The following is a 19,971-nucleotide window of genomic DNA, read 5'->3' as shown; positions in this document are numbered from 1 at the left end:
TACAATTTGTATCTGCCCTTGCAACATTTTTAAATAACTTGCTTAAATGATCATTTCTGGGCCCAGGTGTGAGAAATGGTACTACATAATAATTCAAAAATATAAGTCTATAAATATGGCTTGTTTCTCCACACGCTACAGGATTTGTGTGTGAGGGTTGGACTGATCGTTATCATAAAAACATACCAGGCTAAAATATCACATGATTATTCTCCATGTAGTTCTTGGAAGTCATGATCTATAACTCCTGGGAGTGAGGAAGGAAGATAAATGATGAAGAGGGAGGTAGAAAAAAAATACAAAAGAGAATAACATATATTCCAACCCTCTGTGTTGACATCAGGACACATCACCTTGCTGTTACCACACACAACCTCAGCCTCCATATCCACACTGCTGTGCAGACCTAACTCTAGATGTCAAGAAGTCAGGGGAAAGCACACTCCAGCATCCCCTAGGTCTCCACATGCACAAGCAGCAGCCTCGCCAAGCACCGTCGTCCAGGCTCACCATCCAGCATTCTGAGCCAGAGGCAGGTGGGGAGAGACGCGGGGTTTCGAGAAAGACAAGGGAGGGTGCAGCTCTGTGCCTCCAACTCTATGAAGCTCTTCCACGAGCCCCTCAACTCCCGCAACCCTGCCGCACTATACTTATACCAGGCGCAACATAAAGATGCTTCCCATTTCTGACTCCATCTGTTACATCACAGAGGTTTTCTTGAAGCTGTAAATCTCTAAGTCTGAGACACGTAATCAAAAGCGGATCAATCAGAGACTTAAGTGTACATCAACTGAACTGGTAAGGCCTTGAGGCTGTACTTAAGTTCACCTCAGAAACAATCCATTTCTTGGCCACATAGGAAAGATCTAAGCATATCAGATACCAAAACGGCCTACAACCTACCTCCTCCATTGGTCCTGTTGGGCTGCTGATCTGGAGTCTGGACTTGAGGTGAATAATACTGTTGCTGCTGGTAATTATTTGAAGGAAAATACTGCGAACTGGGGCTCCTCCTACACTCCCGAATGCTGGAGAAAGTCTGTGAATGGGGTATTCCTCTTTGGAAAGGGGAACACCTTGGAAGACGGGGCTGAGGTGGTGGCAAATGATCGAATTCCTCCTCATCCTCCAGGCTGAATCGATCATATTCTTGATCACTACATGTCCCTTTTTTTCCTGAATTCAGTGACACACTGGAGCTGTGTCTCGACACAGATGCTGAAGTAGAAGCATAGTCTTGCCTGAGACCTGTAAGAACAACAGGAAATACTATTACCTTAGGAGACATTTCAGTTTGGCTTAATTATTGAGTTCTAGTTCATCAAATATTGCAGGAAAATTCATGCCAAGCACACGATTCAAATGGAGACCCGCTGTCTTGCTCTTAGTTTATTAAAACCCAAGAAAATAGACACATTTACCTACCAAACAGACAGCTAATACTAGACTATCCTGTTTTAGGGGAAAAAAAAAAACTGCCCTAATTCCAGGGATGATTAAATACACGGCTCCAGTTCATCAATCAGTGTCTGTCAATATCCCTAAGCAATTCCTGATGAAATCTGGAGAGATGCTTAGGAAGGGTGCGTAGGAAAACCTATTCTTCATCATTAGGAGCAGTTAACTGTGAGTTAAGACAATTCAAAGAATCAACTCTCTGCCCATGTAGGCGCTCCTTCTGCTCCCCACCCCAGCTTTCAAAGTCAAAGGAAAGTTCAAAACCTAAGGCACAATATTTTCCTAACAAGGTCACTTCTCTTGTTCTTTTTGTTACTAATATTACCTTTTTCAAAGCATGCTAACACTTCAAAACTTCAGTAGTTTCTGGGGTCATCCTCAATGACAGTCATCTAAAAATAGTCAACCTGCAAGTCTCTACTTATTTATCTCACTGCCAACTCACAACTTTTTTTAAAGTGGCCTGTGCCTGACTACTTAACTCCTGAGGCTGACATCTCATCTCTCAGCTACCTGTTTTTTAGAAAGAGTTACTGTCAGTTTACTGTCATAGAATATAAAATAATCACTTTTCCTTTCAAAATGTTATCTTATTTAATCCTGCACAAGAAACATAGTGTTTCTCATAGCAGCCTTGCTCAATTCTAAAAGCAGGAAACTGTTTTTGCTCAAATGATACTTGGCTATTTCTATTTATGTTGGCCTGAGAAGCTAACTCCAAAATAAGCTTAGCCCAGTTCTGTGATCTACATCTTCTTTTGCTTTTTGATACCATTAATACCATGGAAGTCGTTCACTCTCAGATTACTTGCTGTAACTTTATTGCACAACCATTTCCAATTATCCCCTAAACTGTCCCATTTCTAATTATCTCCTCTTCCATAATTATGTATCTTGAGAAATGTATGTTTTTTATTGAAATATAGTTAACTTACAATGTTTTGTTAATTTCTACTGCATGGCAAAGTGATTCTTTTTCTTTATGGTTCATCTCAGGATACTGAGATAGTTCCCTCTGCTACACAGCAGGCTCTTGTTGTTTATCCACTCTCTATATTAAAAAGTTTGCATCTGAGAAGGCATTTTTAGTGGACTGTTTATTAAGATAACTGCACACTCACTTTGCCCACTTTCCTTGATGGTATCACTGTGCAAAATCGTAGCATAAAAGGACAACTAGAATACTGGCAGTGATACAAACCCATCAGACTTAGATTTTCCCACTATTATTTATATATATGTACATGTGTTCGTATTAAATTCTATACAATTTTATCACCTGTAGACTGGTATAACTACCACCACACTCCAAACTGCTACAGGCTCCCCAAATCCCTCATGCTGCCCTCTTATAACCATGCCCACCTCCCTCCTGAGAGCCCACATCGTGTCCCATGTCCCTGAGCCCAACAGCCACTATTATGCCATCCATTTCTAAAATGTCATTCCAAAATGTTATCTAAAGGGAATTATACAGTATGCAACCTGGGGCATCTTTTTCACTCAGCATAATTCCCTGGAGATACACCCAAGATGGTATGTCTATCAGACTTTCTTCTTTCTTCTTGCTGAGTAGTACTCCACAGTATGGAGGTATCCTAGCTTGACGGACCACTTATTATTGAAGGACATCAGAGATCATTCTGGTTTTTAGCTATTATTACAAATAAAGCTGCTATGAACATTCATGTACATGTTTTGTGTTTTTGAACACAAGTTTCCATCGTTCTAGGATAAATGCCCAGAATACAATGTGCTGGGCCTTATAGAAATGGCAGTTACTCTAAGAAACTGGCGAACTGTTTCCACAGTGGCTATACTGGCAATGTTTTTACATCCATGTATTTTGGCTGGAGTACATCTCAATATTTTACAATGGTCATGAGACTGAGAAGCACTTAACTGCTCTACCTCCAGAGTAGGATGGTATAAGAGAAAGAATAGAACTGTTTACCCATTAACTGGGGGAGAAATGCCTGAAATCTTAGATTTCAAGTAGAAGCCTCTAGTGTAAGACGTTTTCTAGTTTACAAAGAGGAACATACTTTCTTCTTGCAGACGAGCCATGATCTGAACATCTGTGAGGTCCTGTAACTTGTATCCCATGGAGATAGAATCGTCTTCCAGCTCAGAAGTACTCAGCTCACTGTCTATGGATGACTGGGGACTCAGAGGGGAGCCCCTGGATGTGTAACCTAAAAACAAGGAAGCACGTTTGTTATTAACTCTAAAGAACTGATATCTGTAAGTGCTTTACAGTTTATACATCAACAGTCAGCAAATCAAGGCATTCTCCAATCCAAGGACACAGAGTGGCTGATGGATATATAAAAACAGAAAAAAAAAGAGACTCCTCTGTATTTTTCCTGTTTTCATAAGTCACCAAAAAAAAAAAACGGCCAGCACACCACTGTGACAAGACAATGGCAAGACAATACGCGTGTTCTCATGTGTCTGTAATTCACATGCACAAAACCACTCATCTTCTGGTTTCAAAGTGAGTGTTTATAGTTCGAAAACCACTCTCTGCTGTACACTACAAAAACTGTCAAGAAGGTAGATTTCAGTAGATTTCACGTTACGTGTATTGTTTACCACCATAAGACAAGAAAAATCAATCATGCTAAACCTGCATCCTATTAGCTTAACTATATGCCTACAGGCATTAAGAGGCACATGCTGTACACTTCCAATTAATAATCAGACACGCTTGTTGCTGGTAATAATGGATTATATATTTTAAAACAAATTTTAATCTGGTACATTTTTTAAACAGGTGCAAACAGCAGTGCCAGACATGGATAAGAATATCATACATAAAAGGCACATGTCCACACAAAAGCACACACAAAACCTTCATAAACCTTGACCACTCTATCTGTGATGATAGAGTCCTCACAGGAGACTAGAAGTCACTCACGAAAGTAAGCAGTGACTTGAGATAAGACAACCAAGGAAGAAAGGACCCAAGAGAGAAAATTATAAGAATGGAATCACACCAGTGCTCAAACAATGAAGGAACTGTTGAGATGGCCATCACATATAAAGCTACTATGACTATTCTTTCTATATAACCCTGACTTAAAAAGTGATCAAAAAGTTTTTAAACAAGATATAAAAGTCTTATAATCTTCAACCATTATGAAAGTACCTCTATTTTGTTCGACATTTAATTTTAAAAGCACATTTGGAAATACATATATGTAATATACACATTTGATAAGGAGGTAAAGCTGCCTGCTATACAAAATGAAGAGCAGATTAATGATATTAAAGTATAAATTAATGCTAGCCTTTTTCGTACAAAGTAGATATGCAGCAAACTCCCCATCATGATAAAATTACCCTCAAGCTTTGCAATGAAAGGTGGATTATTTTTTAAGCTGTGTTTGGTGACCGATTCACAAAGTAAGCAGCTAATCAAGAAGTTGAAATATTACCTGTTCTTTCAGGTGTTAGTATTGCTTTATTTGAGGTTTTAGAGAAGCTGGGAGTATTAATGCCATTGCTATAAGGGCTGAGTCTCGCCACAGGACTATAAGGAAAAGCCAGTGAGACATTTGAAGGGAAGAGACTTCGCCATCGGCTGGCTGTCACAGAAGCAGAAAATAAACAGCAGCAGTTAGCCATACAGAAGCAAACGTGGACTGGTCAGAGAGAAAGGGAAGAGGTTAAAAAAAAACGAAGAGACAAAGCAACTTTTCACTCTTAACTGCCTCTCATTTCTCTTAGGGAAAAATATGTAAAAACGGGCTATTTGTGAATAAGGGTCCTATTTCTACCACCATGAAGAACAAATCAATCGGGAGCACCTTGCTCACAGTCAGTATGTCTAAATAACAGTGAAAATTTGTCTTTAATTTCCTCATTATGAATGTTTTCTGTTTTTCTATTTCTGCACAAAAAAACTTAAATGTTTTAATAATATAAAATGTTAAGGTCAAAAGAAAAACTCAAAGCAATTTATCTTTATAATTACAGAAACAGTTCTTTTAATATTAACTGTTAATGGTCCTATAGTTTTGTCCTAAGGTTTATTTTCAATCCATTTACTATTAACAAATGTTGATCAAAATATTTTTATGAAAACTTGTTCATGGATTATGGAAGAAACTTAAAATGACTACCACATTTCTGAATGGGCTTGAGGCCAAAACAAATTTTATGGAAAAATGATCTATAAAAATACCACAAGGGTGTATATACACCAAAACTTACTGATAGTTATTTTAGATAGCAGGCATAGAGATAATTGATAATCTGTTGGATTTTTTTCTTCATAAAAAAATATTTTCCAAATTTTCTGCACTGAACATGTTATTTATGCAACTTTTAAAGGTAGGATTACACACATTATTAATTTAATACTATAAAATACGGAAGAAAGGAAATGGCAACCCACTCCGGTATTCTTGCCTGGGAAACCTCACGGACAAAGAAGCTGGGTGGGCTACAGTCCATGGGGTCACGAAGAGTCAGACACAACTTAGCGACTAAACAAACAGGGAACAAGGAGGAATGTACCTGCATGGGCAGGTGATCTAACTGTACATTATCTCACACGTCCTAATTAACATATTTCCCTCCTCCATAAAAAATATAAATTAAATTAAGTTTCACTTTGAGCAGTAATTTGGTTATATTTGCTGGAAATCTGACAAAACTTGAAGAAACATGTATAAAAAGGACTGCTCTGAAATGCACTCCCCAGGACACTTTTAATGAGCGATGCTAATGAGCAAATAGCTGAAAAGTGTTCAAAAATGGGGGGCAGTGGGGTGGAAAAGAAGAAGCTGTGGGCTGTGGGCAGGCAAGAAAGTTAACGAGCTTCAATCCCAGGGCTGGTGAGGTCCTTGCAAAATATCACCAAGGTTACTTACAAGAGCAAAATGCTTCCTGTTACTTTGGCAAGAATTATTGAGAGATAGTACATCCCATATGAACAACTACAGAAGTACCTGTTTCCTATAAAGATGAAAGAACTAGCTGAGGAATTTGCATTCAGCAATTCCGTTTTCAGAATCCACACTTTTCAAGAACTGGACTCTGCCAGGAAGCCACGTTCCTGGTTGACACGTCACGACCCTTATCCAACATGCAATTCTCTGGGGGTTAAGGAGTCCTTCCCAACCTGCCCAGAGCAGAGATGTGCAGAGCTGGTATTCCTTGCCCTAAACCACCAGATATGTAAACTGAGCCCCAGATACACTGAGAAATAGCAGTTAAGATGCAACACCCACTATGTAGTTTGTTTCATACCTTCAAAGTTTCTCATTAACAATTCTATATTAAAGAAAAAAGCAACACCCAACTGCTCTTTCTGACTGCTCACCTGCTTAACAGATGATGTTATGTCACACCAGTCTGATCACTCACCAGATTACACTGATTGCGTGTTCTCACCCACAGATGCAGGCGACAACGCATCAGAACTAAACAGCATTCATTACTCTGCACAATGACTTCTGTGACCCAGCCACCCAGTATAATGGCACAGTGATTGTGGCTATGACAGCAAGATCCCAACTAAGAACACAATTAGCACCTATTGCGAGAAAGAAAGCCCTGCATTGTCCTCTCGGCATGGAGGATTTTAAGAAAAGGGAGGAGAACTGTTGCGGAGGCGAGCAAACAAAACAATGATGTTGTATTAGTGCCCATGGTGGTGGTGGAGGAGGAGAGGGGAGGAGAGTGGAAGCCACTGCATCCCAGTTATTCTTCACTCTGTAGCTGAAGAACTGGAACAACTTTAACGGGAAGCATTTTCACAGAGATTAGAAACAAACAAGAGAACTTTTCACAAGGCAGTTCTGCTTTTTCCAATTAATTTAATGGATTTTCTGCATATAAGGATATCAAATTATTTGAGAGGCTTAATATGATGATCAGAATGACCCTAAGAATCTACGTATGGATGTGAGAGTTGGACCGTAAAAAAAAACCTGAGCGTCCGAGAACTGATGCTTTTAAACTGTGATTTTGGAGAAGACTCTTTGAGGGTCCCTTGGACCGCAAGGACATCAAACCAGTCAATCCTAAAGGAAATCAGTCCTAAAAGCTCCAACACTTTGGCCACCTGATGCGAAGAACTGACTCATTGGAAAAGACCCTGATGCTGAGAAAGATTGAAGGCAGAAGGAGAAGGAGATGACAGATGATGAGATGGTTGGATGGCATCACCAACTCAATGGACATGAGTTTGAGCAAGCTCTGGGAGTTGGTGATGGACAGGGAAGCCTGGCGTGCTGCAGTTCATGGGATCGCAAAGAGTCAGACATGACTGAGTGACTGAACTGAAGAAAGGAGCAAGACAATTTTTTGATGAAGGCCAAAATGAGTGATAAACTTCTAAACAGCTAATTTTCCTATCTTCCTACTCCAGAGTTTTAAGGGCTTCTTCAACTTGGATTAAACAGACTTGTTTGGCAAGTCTTAACTTGGCAAGTCATTCATCCCTAAATACCTAAGTTCAACTTTCCACCAGAACACTTCTGTCTGCACCATGTGGTCCTACAGCCACTTCCTTGATCAATACCCTGGCCATCTCTTGCTATTCCTTCACCAACTTCCGGCCACCCATGCCACCCTCAGCCAGCTTGCTCTGACCATCACCAGCAGGCTTGTGGCGGTCACTGACCACTTTAACCATGTTGCTCTCTTCCTTTCTTAAGTAGTGCAGTGGCTTTTCACCAAATATAACATCTGGAAGGTACTACAGATCATCTCACTCGTACCCTTATCCACTGTCCTGTACCCCACTGCCCACGTCTAAAGAGTTTCTAAAGCTTTCTTGTTAAGAATATAATTGGTATTGGTTAAGCTTGCAACTTTGCCACCTTCTATCTAATAAGCATTTTCTATTGAAATAAATGTGACAAAGTATCAATACTAAATTGTGGATGGATCCCTTATCTTCCTAGAGAGAAGCTAGTTTGAGTGTCTAATGGCCTGTCAAGTTATTTTATGTACACCTTCAAAGTGGTCTAACTTAAAAAAATAAATTACACTCTATCTGTGAAGCTATTTTTTATACATCATTAAGCAAAATATGACTTCCTCTGAAAAAATCAATTTGATAAATGCTCCAGTGGTGATAATGACAAGAAAAATCATAAAGGACAGGTAATGGGAGAGGTTTAAAAAAGAATGTAAATATTTTAAATTTTCGACACTAAATATTCCTAAGAAAAATTTTTCCAGAAACAATGATACTCCATATCTTGATCATCTTTGCTTAGACTCATTGTAAATATTCGAATTTTTGTTGTGTGTATATATATATATACACACACACATACATATATATCCATGCATATAATCAAAATCTAAGAATTCAGCATGGTTTAATTCACATAAAAAGAATAACTGATCTAATGTGAAAATCCTAGTGGTAATCCTCAAAAGGACAGTATGCATCAACCTAGAAAAGTTCAAAATAAAGCAACGCTCTACTATGGAAACCATCATTTTCACACTTTCCCCTCATTGTAGACAGAGCCAGTTGAGTACCTAATACAACGTCCAACACACAAACATTGAACGTGGTTAAAATCTTGGCAGCTTCACTAATATTCCCCCGTTTCAAACCATTCCACCATTCCTTTCACATCTAAATGATTCTGCCAACTTTCTTAAACCTATTATAACTACAATTTAGTGTATCTTTGAAGACAAAGGTGAGTCGAGACATGTCAGTCCAGCTTGAGACCGGCTGAAGAACTATACCTATAAGAGCACTTTTCAGTAACTGCTCAACTATATCACACGTGCAAAGCCATGGAGACATGAACAAGAGATGCATATTCAGGGGATGGCCAATGTTAGGACAGAAGCAAAGGCAATGTGGAGAAGAATCAGGGCTAGAAACGTTGGGAGGATCTGTTTATGTCCTGTCACAGGCAGCAGGGTTCCCCAACCTCCAGGATCTAATGCCTGGTGATCTGAGGCAGAACTGATGTAATAACTACAGAAATAAAGTGCACAATAAAGGTAAGGCACTTGAATCAAACTGAAACCATCCCCCCACTTCCAGTCTGTGGAACAATTGTCTTCCAGGAAACTTGTCCCTGGTCCCAAAAAGGTTGGTAACTGCTAGTATACAGTATTGGCTTTAATATTCAGTTAGCGTTTTGACTTTGTAAAGGAGAAAGTCATGACCAGCTATGCTATTTTATGATGGCATAAACAGCCATACAGATGATGCACTACTTGGGTAGAGACTGGTGACTGGGAGACTGGTTAGGAGGCTTCCCAGCGGAGCTGGTAGAGACCTCACAAGGCACCAAATTAAGTATTAGCAGAACACAAGGTGAGAACATGTTAAGTGACATCTAAGCTGAAGTGGAGATACCTGGTGACTCAATGAATACAGGCAGCAGAGGAAAGAAGGCAGGCAAGGCCAACATCACGGATTCCAAGACACAGATGTCATCCACTAAAATGGGGGAGATGAAACAAGCATGCTTAAGAAAAAATGAACTGAATTCAAGGACATGCCTGCATGCTGGTCTCCAGTAGAGTCAGAATTCAGGAGAGAGGGCTAGAGACAGAGAGACCAGAGGACATCAGCAAGCAACTGTTAGGTGAAGCCACAAGCATGAATAAAAGCACCCAAGGACACTGTAAGGAAGGAAAAGAGAAGAGGCTTAAGGAAGGAGCATTTAAGTGTGGGAAAGGGAGAACCAGCAGAGGAGGCAGGAGATGAAGGTGGGTTTTGTGGCCTCTTATCTGTAAATTAAAAGGCAACAAACATGCTGAGAAGGCAGAGGCTGGAATAAAGAATCTGTGAAGGGTAATGACCTGGGACAAGTATGAGCTATCATGTAGGCGAGTCTAGACAGCATCTCTCTGGAAGAAAACTAATCTCAATAGGCAGTCCTAAATAGAACACATGACATTAGCAAGTGTCCTCTTCATGATTCTCTAAAGGGCATTTATGTCCTGTTGGGTTAAGACAGTTGAACTGTGGCGGTTGTATTATTCATAGAAATGTCAGAGTGACCACTTGTTATAAATAGTAAGGGAAAAAATAAAAACTCTAGTGACTGAAGGTTATTTGCCACTAGGGAATTTGAGAGATCCAGGGTACGATCTTAGTAAGAGGAGTTAGATGGGAGTCTGGAAGGGCTACATGGCTGTGTTCAATGCCAACAAAAGTCAGAGACCACAGCAACAGGCCAACACAAGAACTGGCAAACATTTTCTGTAAAGGGCCAGGCAGTAAGCATTTCAGGCTTTGCCACCATCGGGTCTGTGCTGCAACCACTCAACCCTGCCCACTCTACCATCATGGCATGAAGTCAGCCATAGACAAAACACACATGAGTGACGATGGCTATGCACCAACAAAACTTTCTATATACCAAGAGCTGAATTTAATAGAAAATATGGGTCATGAAATACTGTTCTTTTAATTTTTTTCAACCATTTTAAAATGTGAAAGAGGCCATACAAAAACAGGTAGGAGACCAGATATGGCCATAATTTGCCAACCCTTGGACTAATAATACACATACCAGTTTTTTAATATTTCCTTTTATAAATACATAGGATTAATATTCTATCGCAAGGGTATGCCAGAGGTTGAGATATAATAATAATGGCCGATAGCATGCTTCTTCACTGTCATTTTTTCCTAACATGCTGTAGTAAAGACACACAAGACTGAAAGACACTGGACACCAGAGTTCCGGTCTCCATTTTGCCAGATGCTAGTGCTCAGACCTGGAGCAAATCTGTGTAGCATTCTTGTGTTCCTGTGTTCTAATTGGAAGAGAAGGTGTGATCGTAGGAGGGTAACAGGCAGGGCTGTGGCAAGTGTGACAGAAGTCTGCAGCATGTATTCACAAACCACAGAACATTTTTTAAGACTACAGAAAAGGAGAGTTGGACTGTGAAGAAAGCTGAGCGCCAAAGAATTGATGCTTTTGAACTGTGGTGTGGGAGAAGACTCCTGGAGAGTCCCTTGGACTGCAAGGAGATCCAACCAGTCCATTCTAAAGGAGATCGGTCCTGGGTGTTCTTTGGAAGGAATGATGCTAAAGCTGAAACTCCAGCACTTTGGCCACCTCATGCGAAGAGTTGACTCATTGGAAAAGACTCTGATGCTGGGAGGGATTGAGGGCAGGAGGAGAAGGGGACGGCAGAGGATGAGATGGCTGGATGGCATCACTGACTCGATGGACATGAGTTTGAGTGAACTCCAGGAGTTGGTGATGGACAGGGAGGCCTGGCGTGCTGCAATTCATGGAGTCACAAAGAGTCAGACACAACTGAGTGACTGAACTGACTGAACTGACAGAAAAGTGACAGCAAGTTGAAGCGAAGACATTTTATTAAATTCTAAGGGGAAATGTCCTGGAAGCTGGGTGGAAGAAAGGAAGATGCAGAAATGATCCACTTTTCCTAATACTTAGGCAGTTTAGCCTCTCTTCTCAAAATGATGTGTATGCTTTTTACATTATAGCTCATTTAAATGAGTCCCCAGGCTTAATCTTTCCTCAGCTGTTACCAACTCAAACAAAGTAGTGAATCTTGAACCTTCAATGGTTTGACCAGGATAGGTCAACAGTTCTCAATTATTTACCCAAAGACTATCTCAGAGGAAACAAATGTCCCAAATGACACATTTTCTAAGAAATACTGTTTCTTCAAAACCACAGGCTCCTAAATCATATCTCTGACTCTTAAATAATGATGTTCTTTTCCATAGAGTCCCAGAAGGCAGAGGAAAAGGAAGCAAGGAGAGAGTAACACACACTCAATCCTTCCTATTTTATTCTTTCTTTTATACAACAGGTAGGCAGCCCTCAGGGCTTCCCAGACGGAGACAGTGGTAAAGAACCCCTCTGCCAGTGCAGGAGATGCAACAGTCGCAGGTTCGATCCCTGGTTTGGGATGATCCCCTGGAGGAGGGCATGGCAACCCACTCCAGTATTCTTGCCTGGAGAATCCCCACAGTCAGAGGAGCCTGGCGGGCCACAGGCCATAGGGTTGTAAAGAGTCAGGCACGACTGAAACAACTTAGCAAACAGGCAGCCCTCAGTTTTAAGCCAAGCTGAGGAATTCAACTACACAGCCCTTTACTAATACCAGTTACAGGGGGCTCCAGGATCACTGAAGGACGGGCGACACTAACTCTTCTCGTATTGGCAAGAAGCTGTATCCAGACCACAGCATTTTGATCCAAGCCCACAAGTCACTGGGGCAGGAAGAGCTCTGTTTTCACAAACCATCCTCTCCAGAATAAACTTCCTAGGTGATCATATTACAGCTTTATGTATCCACAGTCCGTAGAAATGCTTGGCACACAGATGTACTCAAACGTTTGGACTAAGCTTAAACACGGGGACTAAAAACCATGGGCAAACACAGCATTTCGCAGGTTCACTATTATAAACTGACTGCACAGACAGAGGTGAAGGTTTTCTGGACTTAAGTTAACAGGATGTAAGCACTGCCGACTTGGCTCCCACCTGTGCCAGGCCCCTGGAGTAGTGACATATGGCTTGTGGCTTATCTGATCCACTGTTATTACTTGGTGGACTTCAGTAGCATTAATTTCTCCGTGGCCTGATAAACAAGCATACGGAATCTAGGAGGTCCTATTGCTACTCTGAAATAGGTGATCATTAGTGCTCTTTTCCAAAGTAAAGAGGATTCAACTCATATGCATGTGCCAGTGGATTCACAGAAAGATTAAAGAACCAGATGATGAGGTCCTTAATTGGTGTACTCTTACAGGCTACATAATCAGAGAAAGTTACTCCTCAAACCCAAGTCTCTCCATCTTCCAATTACAGCTAGAAAAACCTACTAGCTTAACTTGAATCTCTTCCGACAAGTTCAGTTCATTCAACCTATGATGACAAATGTAATGATTTAAAATTATGATATGTTTTATACATAAATATAATATATATACCTATGATCCCAGAGCATGCTGATACTCAGTATTTAAACTTCATATTCAGTGTAATAGTTTATAAATAATTTATAAAAACCTGACTGCCACCATTAAGAAACATCTAATGAAAGAGTTCATTTACGCATATAAATAATACCCAGAAATGGTCAAGAAAGTAACTGCAACATTAGGATTAAGATTTTAAATACATTAGTTCCTTTCAAATACATTTAGTTCCTTGCAAGGAACTAAAAGATGGTGTATATTCCCAAAGATTGGCAGATAAACGTTTAATACTTGTTGAATACAACTTACAAAATTTCACCACGAAGGAGCATTACTTAATATTTATTCCGTAAGGATCAGTTTCATAATCACTCTTAATCTGAACTTCATAGATAAACGAACATTCCTGGTTAAAGGGCTCATCATCACAATTCAGGCATTAGGCCTCTGCTACTTCTCAGACCCTCACCAGTCCCGAGACCACATGCTGAACACTCTTCTCTCGCAGCTACTACTGGGTCCTTCTCCTACTACTGGGTCCTTCTCGGGTCTTCTCTAACCAGGACAATGGTCTACAAGTCAAGCTGGGAAACGAGGGCTGGGAAGAGAAATTCTGTGGATTGTCCACTTGTTTCCACTTAATCACTGGTCAGAACTGAAGATAAGCTGCCAGCTTTAAGTGCACATGGACCAAATCCAGTGTTATCCAGGGCTGGAGTGACCTCTACAGCTTCACAAGTCATCATCATCATCAGACTTGCCATCTGCAATTAACAGGGGAGATTAAAAATAAATCTAAACTTAGTAGTAACTAGACTTCAAAGGCATGTTTAAAAATTCCCTTGTGGAGAAGTCATTTTCCCCCCAGGTCTGACTGCTATGGCTTACATCAAATTTAAGGACAGTGAAGATGGCCACAGAATGTAAGAAGACGGCCTACGTGGAAGTAATAACAGAACCCGCAAAGAACAAGGGAAAAGAGTGACTTAAGGCTCTATCAGTGATGCAATGGTGTCATGTGGACTGCACACAGCTGTTCTCAATTTTGACAAGAGCCAAGTCATGACAGCTGGTCAGAACAACTCAAGTTCTACACGGCAGTGATAAGACAGGGAAGATGTTACAGATTCTGAGGCTATGAAGAAACAAGCTACATGACCTCATGTCAGTATAGTGGGTTCCCCCCAACCAACACTAAGGACAGACTGCAAAGAAAGTGTTAGTGGCTCAGTCTTGTCTGACGCTTTGTGATCCTATGGACTGTCAGCCCACCAGGCTCCTCTATCCATGGAATTCTCCAGGTAAGAATACCAGAGTGGGTAGCCTTTCCCTTCTCCACAGGATCTTCCCCACCCAGGTCTCCTGAACTGCAGGTGGACTCTCTACCACTGAGGCACCTGGGAAGCCCAGATAACCAGTACGAGTCTTTCTGCCCAAGAACACATACAGTGTGCTAAGAATCCAAGCCCAGGAGGCCAAGAGACAGCACGCAGAAATTCCTAAAGAGAAGAGTGCTAGAAATGGATTCTGGACCATCCTGCCTGTCTAGTATCTCATGAGCTGGGGTACTCTTCTGTCAGGAAGGGACACAATGTATGTGGCCGACATTCCAGTGGCAGAAAAGGCCTCTGACCTACTAATCTGGAGTGGTGGTAGAAAGTACACCTAAACAGCCAAGTTTTAACAAAGCAGAAACATTTTTCGGCCCTAAAACTAAACACCTCCATGATTTTATTAAAATATCTCCATGGAGAAGAACATTAAAATATACATAAAAGTCAAAAACAGCCAGATCCCTTTTCCAGGAGTGTTGCTTTGGAATTCGCAACAGCTATGTAATTCACATGTAAGTGCAACTTTAAGTAGACAAACCACCAGCTCGCTTGTACCTGACTCCCTGCAGTGAGAAGTTTCGACATTTAGGGCATGCTCACCCTCTCCAACCTTCTGTCCACAGATTTGATGGTTCTATCTCAATTTTGTCAAGGTTTTCTGTGAATTCGTTCTGTGCTAAACCTGCTTTAAGGTGACCACTGGCTGTTAAGCCACATAAATGTGGCATTTCAGTGTTTTCGTGTAGTAAGTACCATTAACTGGAGAACTGAGCATTGTGAAAGGACCAAAAAAAAATCAAAAAGAGAACTAATTGTTTGGCACTAGACCCGAACATCACCAGCCTGCAGAGCCAACTCGTTTTCTTATATTCCTTGCCTTCTCCTAGGTCATCTCAGTGGCCAATGTTTTTGAGACCTGATGCATCTTTTTCCTGTTACTTTTTCCATCATGAAAATAAGAGGCATAAAGTAAAATTTTCTAAGTCTTCACAGATCCAAACACTTCTTCCACTTGTCTCCATAACTTATTATTTGCCTGGGTACAAAATTACAGTTTGAAATGAACTTTCCCTCAAAACTTTAAAGATAGTATTTCCCATCTTGCACCCAATATTAAATACTTAAGCAATGTCTAAGGTCTACTAATGTTGAAGAGAACTTATTTCTTTCTTAGCACATTTTTAGGATTTTCTCCTTAACCCTGGAAAATCTGAATTAAATCAGGATATCAAGGTCTTTTTTCACCTAGCCTAGTGTATGCTGAGGGCTTGTCTTTTTTCAGCTCAAAGAAAATTTATTCCGTTATTTACTGATTCTTCCTTTAAACTATCTGTTCCTGTTTCTACAACTGTTAAAGATAAGAGATTCTGAGTCTGTCCTCCAAGTGCCCTCAGTTCAGTCGCTGAGTCATGTCCAACTCTTTGCGACCCCATGAATCCCAGCACGCCAGGCCTCCCTGTCCATCACCAACTCCCAGAGTTTAACCAAACTCATGTCCAACGAGTCGGTGATGCCATCCAGCCATCTCATCCTCTGTCATCCCTTTCTCCTCTTGTAACTTCTCTCAATTTTCTCTTCTGGGGAGATTCCTTTGCCTAATTCAGAGAAGTGGCTTGGTTCTTAGCCCTCTCCATTTTTACTTCAGTACTTTCAAGAAGTTAAAAATGGCTAAAAATAGTAATACTTTGACCACTGCTCTTCTGAGCAAGCTGTTCTTGTTTGAAAACTGTATTACCCTCCTGAATTGGAACACACTGATCTCTCAATTCCCATAGTTACGTTCTTCTTACAAAGTAATTGATCTATTTTGTTCATGCTCTTAAGTTTTCTCAAACCACAAGTGAGACTTGATTGCTGGTTCATTATTTATGAATAAAGACTAAGTTAATCTGAACAGGTAACTAGCATGAGTTTCTTCTGCACTAGTATAGGTATTACCCCAAGCTGCCTCTAAGAAAACGGACGACAGCCACTACGTAAAGAGGTGGCCTGTTCCATAAGCATGCTCCCCACAGGTGCCTGGACATAGAGCAGCAGAGGGGCTGAGATTCCCAACCACACAAAGGAAAGGTGTCTCTCTCTCTCTGAGGGGAGGAAGGTGGTAGGCTTTCAGAGTTCCTCTAATACTCCTCCTGCCCGCTTCCTGAGTCTAACATGGACACCTGGCGTCGCCTCGAGCTCTGCTTCTCAATCAGATCTCTCTGCTTCCTGTAAGAATACATACCTGGTTTTACCCTGATGATGAGACACCCCACCAACTTGTGGTCATCAGCTTCAGCACACACTAGCAACTCATACTGCGAGAGTATCCTTTTCCTGATTCCACTTCATTATCCAAAAAATGCAATGAAAACGGAAGATCACACACGGTCACACTGCATGTGCATACTTACACATGTGTATGAACACACAAGCACACACAAGATGACTAAAACCTGACTGTCATACAATTTACACTTTTAAAGTCACCCCAGTTCACGAACTGCAGTCTTACAGCTGTAAGAAGTGGAAAAATACTAAACTCACAAGTGTTCAACACACAGTGACAGGGGCTCCAAAGTCAAGCACACGACACTTGCCATTGTACACCAGTTTAAAGCGCCATGCATTCGAAATACATGAGCCTATCAACGCCTTGTCTTTTCAAAGTAAATTAAGCACAATGATGTGTGTGGCCACATTTTAAACTCCTGCCTCTCAAAGGAGGCCACACAAGAAATTCAGGATGTTAATGAGAGAAGCAGGAGGAAAACATTTTTAAGTTTAAGCTAAAGGGACGGGGGGCCTGGTATGCTGTAGTGCACGGGGTCACAAAGAATCAGACAACTCAGTGACTGAACAAGTTAAAGAATTATCCGAAGAAAATGCTAAAGCCTAACTTTAACATGCCAAAGAATTTCTAAAATCGCTATTTCAACTTTCCAAATCTCGCCAGATTTCATAAAACGCTCAGTCGTGTAAGCCAACTCAGACAATACCTTGAGGCTTTCCTGTCCAGTCACGCCACTCCTTTGCCTAAACTATTCAAACGCTTCCCGACCATCTCGAGAGAGTCCAGAGTCCTCGACCCTAGTCTCTTGAGTCACTCAGCTCACATTTTTCTCTTCACTTCCCTGCGCTCCACTCCCACCACGATGGTCTGCCAGCACCTCTTACATCACGAGCCTCGTCTGGTCTCAGGGCCTTCCTACAGCAGCTCTTGTGGTCTGGGCTGCTCCCTGCCCTCCTCCCCCACTATCACCAGCCGAACTTTTGCTGAGGCTTTGACATGTCACATCCCCAGGAAAGCATTTCCCGGCCACACCCCCTCAGGCCCCTGAACATCATGATGCTTGTTTTAAGGCAGGGGCCCCCAGCCTCTGGGATCTAACACCTGATGATCTGAGGTGGGGCTGATAACAGAAATCCAGTGCACAATAAATGCCATGTGCTTGAATCACCCCAAAACGCCCCCACCCCGGTCTGCGGAAAAACTGTCTTCCATGACACCAGTCCCTGGTGCCAAAAGGGATGGGGAACAATGGTTAAGGGAAAGGAAAAAAAGAGAACGAGAGCTGCTATTGGTGTCCGCCGTTCATTGTACAGGACACATCTCCAAAGGCCAGGTGGAAAGCTCATCCCACTACTGCACCCTCAGCCCTCAGCACTGCGCCTGCACTGAGCAAGTGCTCCATACATTTAGTTCACGATTCAGCATCTGAATCATCTCTGATCAAGGCCTAGTGTCTCAGGAAAGGTGTCTACAAATTCTTGCAGAAATTGACTGTTTTGTAGCGGTTCCAGGGCTTCCCTGATGGCTCAGTGGGTAAAGAATCCGTCTTTGATGCGAGAGATGCAGGTTCCATCCGAGGCAGGGAAGATCCCCTGGAGGAGGAAATGGCAACCCACTCCAGTATTCTCCCCATGGACAGAAGAGCCTGGTGGGCTACAGTTCATGGGGTCGCAAAGAGTTAGACACAAAGGAGTGACTAAACACACAGAGGCCCCAAGAAGCAAGTATGAGCACCTACCGAAAGAAAATTCTACTGCCATAGAGACAAGTGCCATCAATCATCAGAGCTGCGTGAAAAGCAGTAAACAACTGCTTTGGGAGAATCGGTTTTATTTTTTCTCATTAGTAGATAACAAAATAGCATATCAATTATGTCTCCTTTATAACAAATGTTATGTACTGTCATATAACTTAATGCTTATTTTAATAAATAAGCTTATTTCTAATCACGGTAGAAATGTAAAACAAAACTAAACCAAACAGAAACACATGCATAATTGGCAAAATAAAAGCAAGGGCGATTGTTTGGGAATATCTGGCAAATAACATATCCATGTTGCTGGATATAAAGGGATGGAAAGTTAATTTCACGGGAACACAGTCCCTATTAGTGTGTTACTTCCTGTACTCAACATCCTTCCCGATAATGAGGCACACACACTGGAGCTATCCTGAGTCCCGAAGTAAAGCGAGGCTGTGATGGAAGCACACGGCCATGACAATGCAGCTTCGATTTCCAGCACACAGAGATAAGGGCAAATGTCAAGAGACCCTGTCTCCATAGAAACATTTTAGTGTGATTCCAGATTACTTCTCCAACAAGAAAGGGAACCCTTTACGAAGCTTACCTAAAATGAACCGTATGGACTCAGTTTTAATTTTGTATTCTGAATCTGACAGAGCACCTCAAGACTGGAAACACGAGCTGACGGAGATACCATCTCAGGCCACGCAAGGAGAAACTGGACAGGCTCCGGGTGACAGACACTCGATAAGGTTCTTAACGTCTCAGTTCAATTTGTGTGGCTTTTGCTAATGAAAAAGGCCACCTTCAGAGCACTGGGTTAGCTGACAACTTCCTTCTTCACTGGCTAAATTTAGAGAGAAACACTCCATCATAACAACTGAGACAAGAATGGGAACTGATGTCATATGAAGATAAGAGGAAAAGCTCCATAAAGAAGCAATATCTCTTCACTCTTCACATTTGCTTAGGACATCTTCCCAGGGGAAATGAGAGACAGTCACAGGGAAACATGACCCAAGATGGCTAGGTGTGCAGGGTGACACTGTTGGTGAAAACTAAACCCATGCTCCTCAAGTGTGACCTGTCCTGATTCAATAGCTATGGACATTCAAGAATCTTAAGGCAAGATAAGCTTTTATTAACTGGCCCCAAATTAACTGAGCCACATTATTGGGTGTTTCATATTACTTAGATAAACTTTTTGATCGTTACTTGGTTATTTAACGTCCCAGTCTCACGACATAGACTT

At 41.4% G+C, this 19,971-nt stretch overlaps 1 protein-coding gene across 5 annotated transcripts in view; it reads right to left on the bottom strand.

The window, feature by feature from the left end:
* SLAIN1 (SLAIN family member 1) overlaps positions 1–19,971 on the bottom strand; it is a 55,728-nt gene that overhangs the window by 9,940 nt on the left and 25,817 nt on the right. For 3 of the 5 annotated variants that reach the window (XM_086328598.1, XM_086328595.1, XM_086328599.1), the window contains exons 3-5: positions 4,899–5,048; positions 3,504–3,653; positions 904–1,248 (exon numbers count right to left, since the gene is read on the bottom strand). In XM_086328598.1, coding sequence (XP_086184724.1) covers positions 904–1,248; positions 3,504–3,653; positions 4,899–5,048 — 645 coding nt within the window. Of the gene's footprint in view, positions 1–903; positions 1,249–3,503; positions 3,654–4,898; positions 5,049–9,686; positions 14,134–19,971 lie in introns of those variants that run through there. The other 2 variants (XM_086328596.1, XM_086328600.1) reach the window with 2 other exon arrangements.

The sequence above is a fragment of the Bos grunniens genome, chromosome 12 (genome assembly GCF_055505025.1).
Source record: "Bos grunniens cultivar Pamir isolate PY7600 chromosome 12, Bosgru_T2T1.0, whole genome shotgun sequence".
Taxonomy (NCBI): Eukaryota; Metazoa; Chordata; class Mammalia; order Artiodactyla; family Bovidae; genus Bos; species Bos grunniens.
Note: the sequence above shows the minus strand (reverse complement) of the source record. Positions and strands in the feature narration are given on the sequence as shown.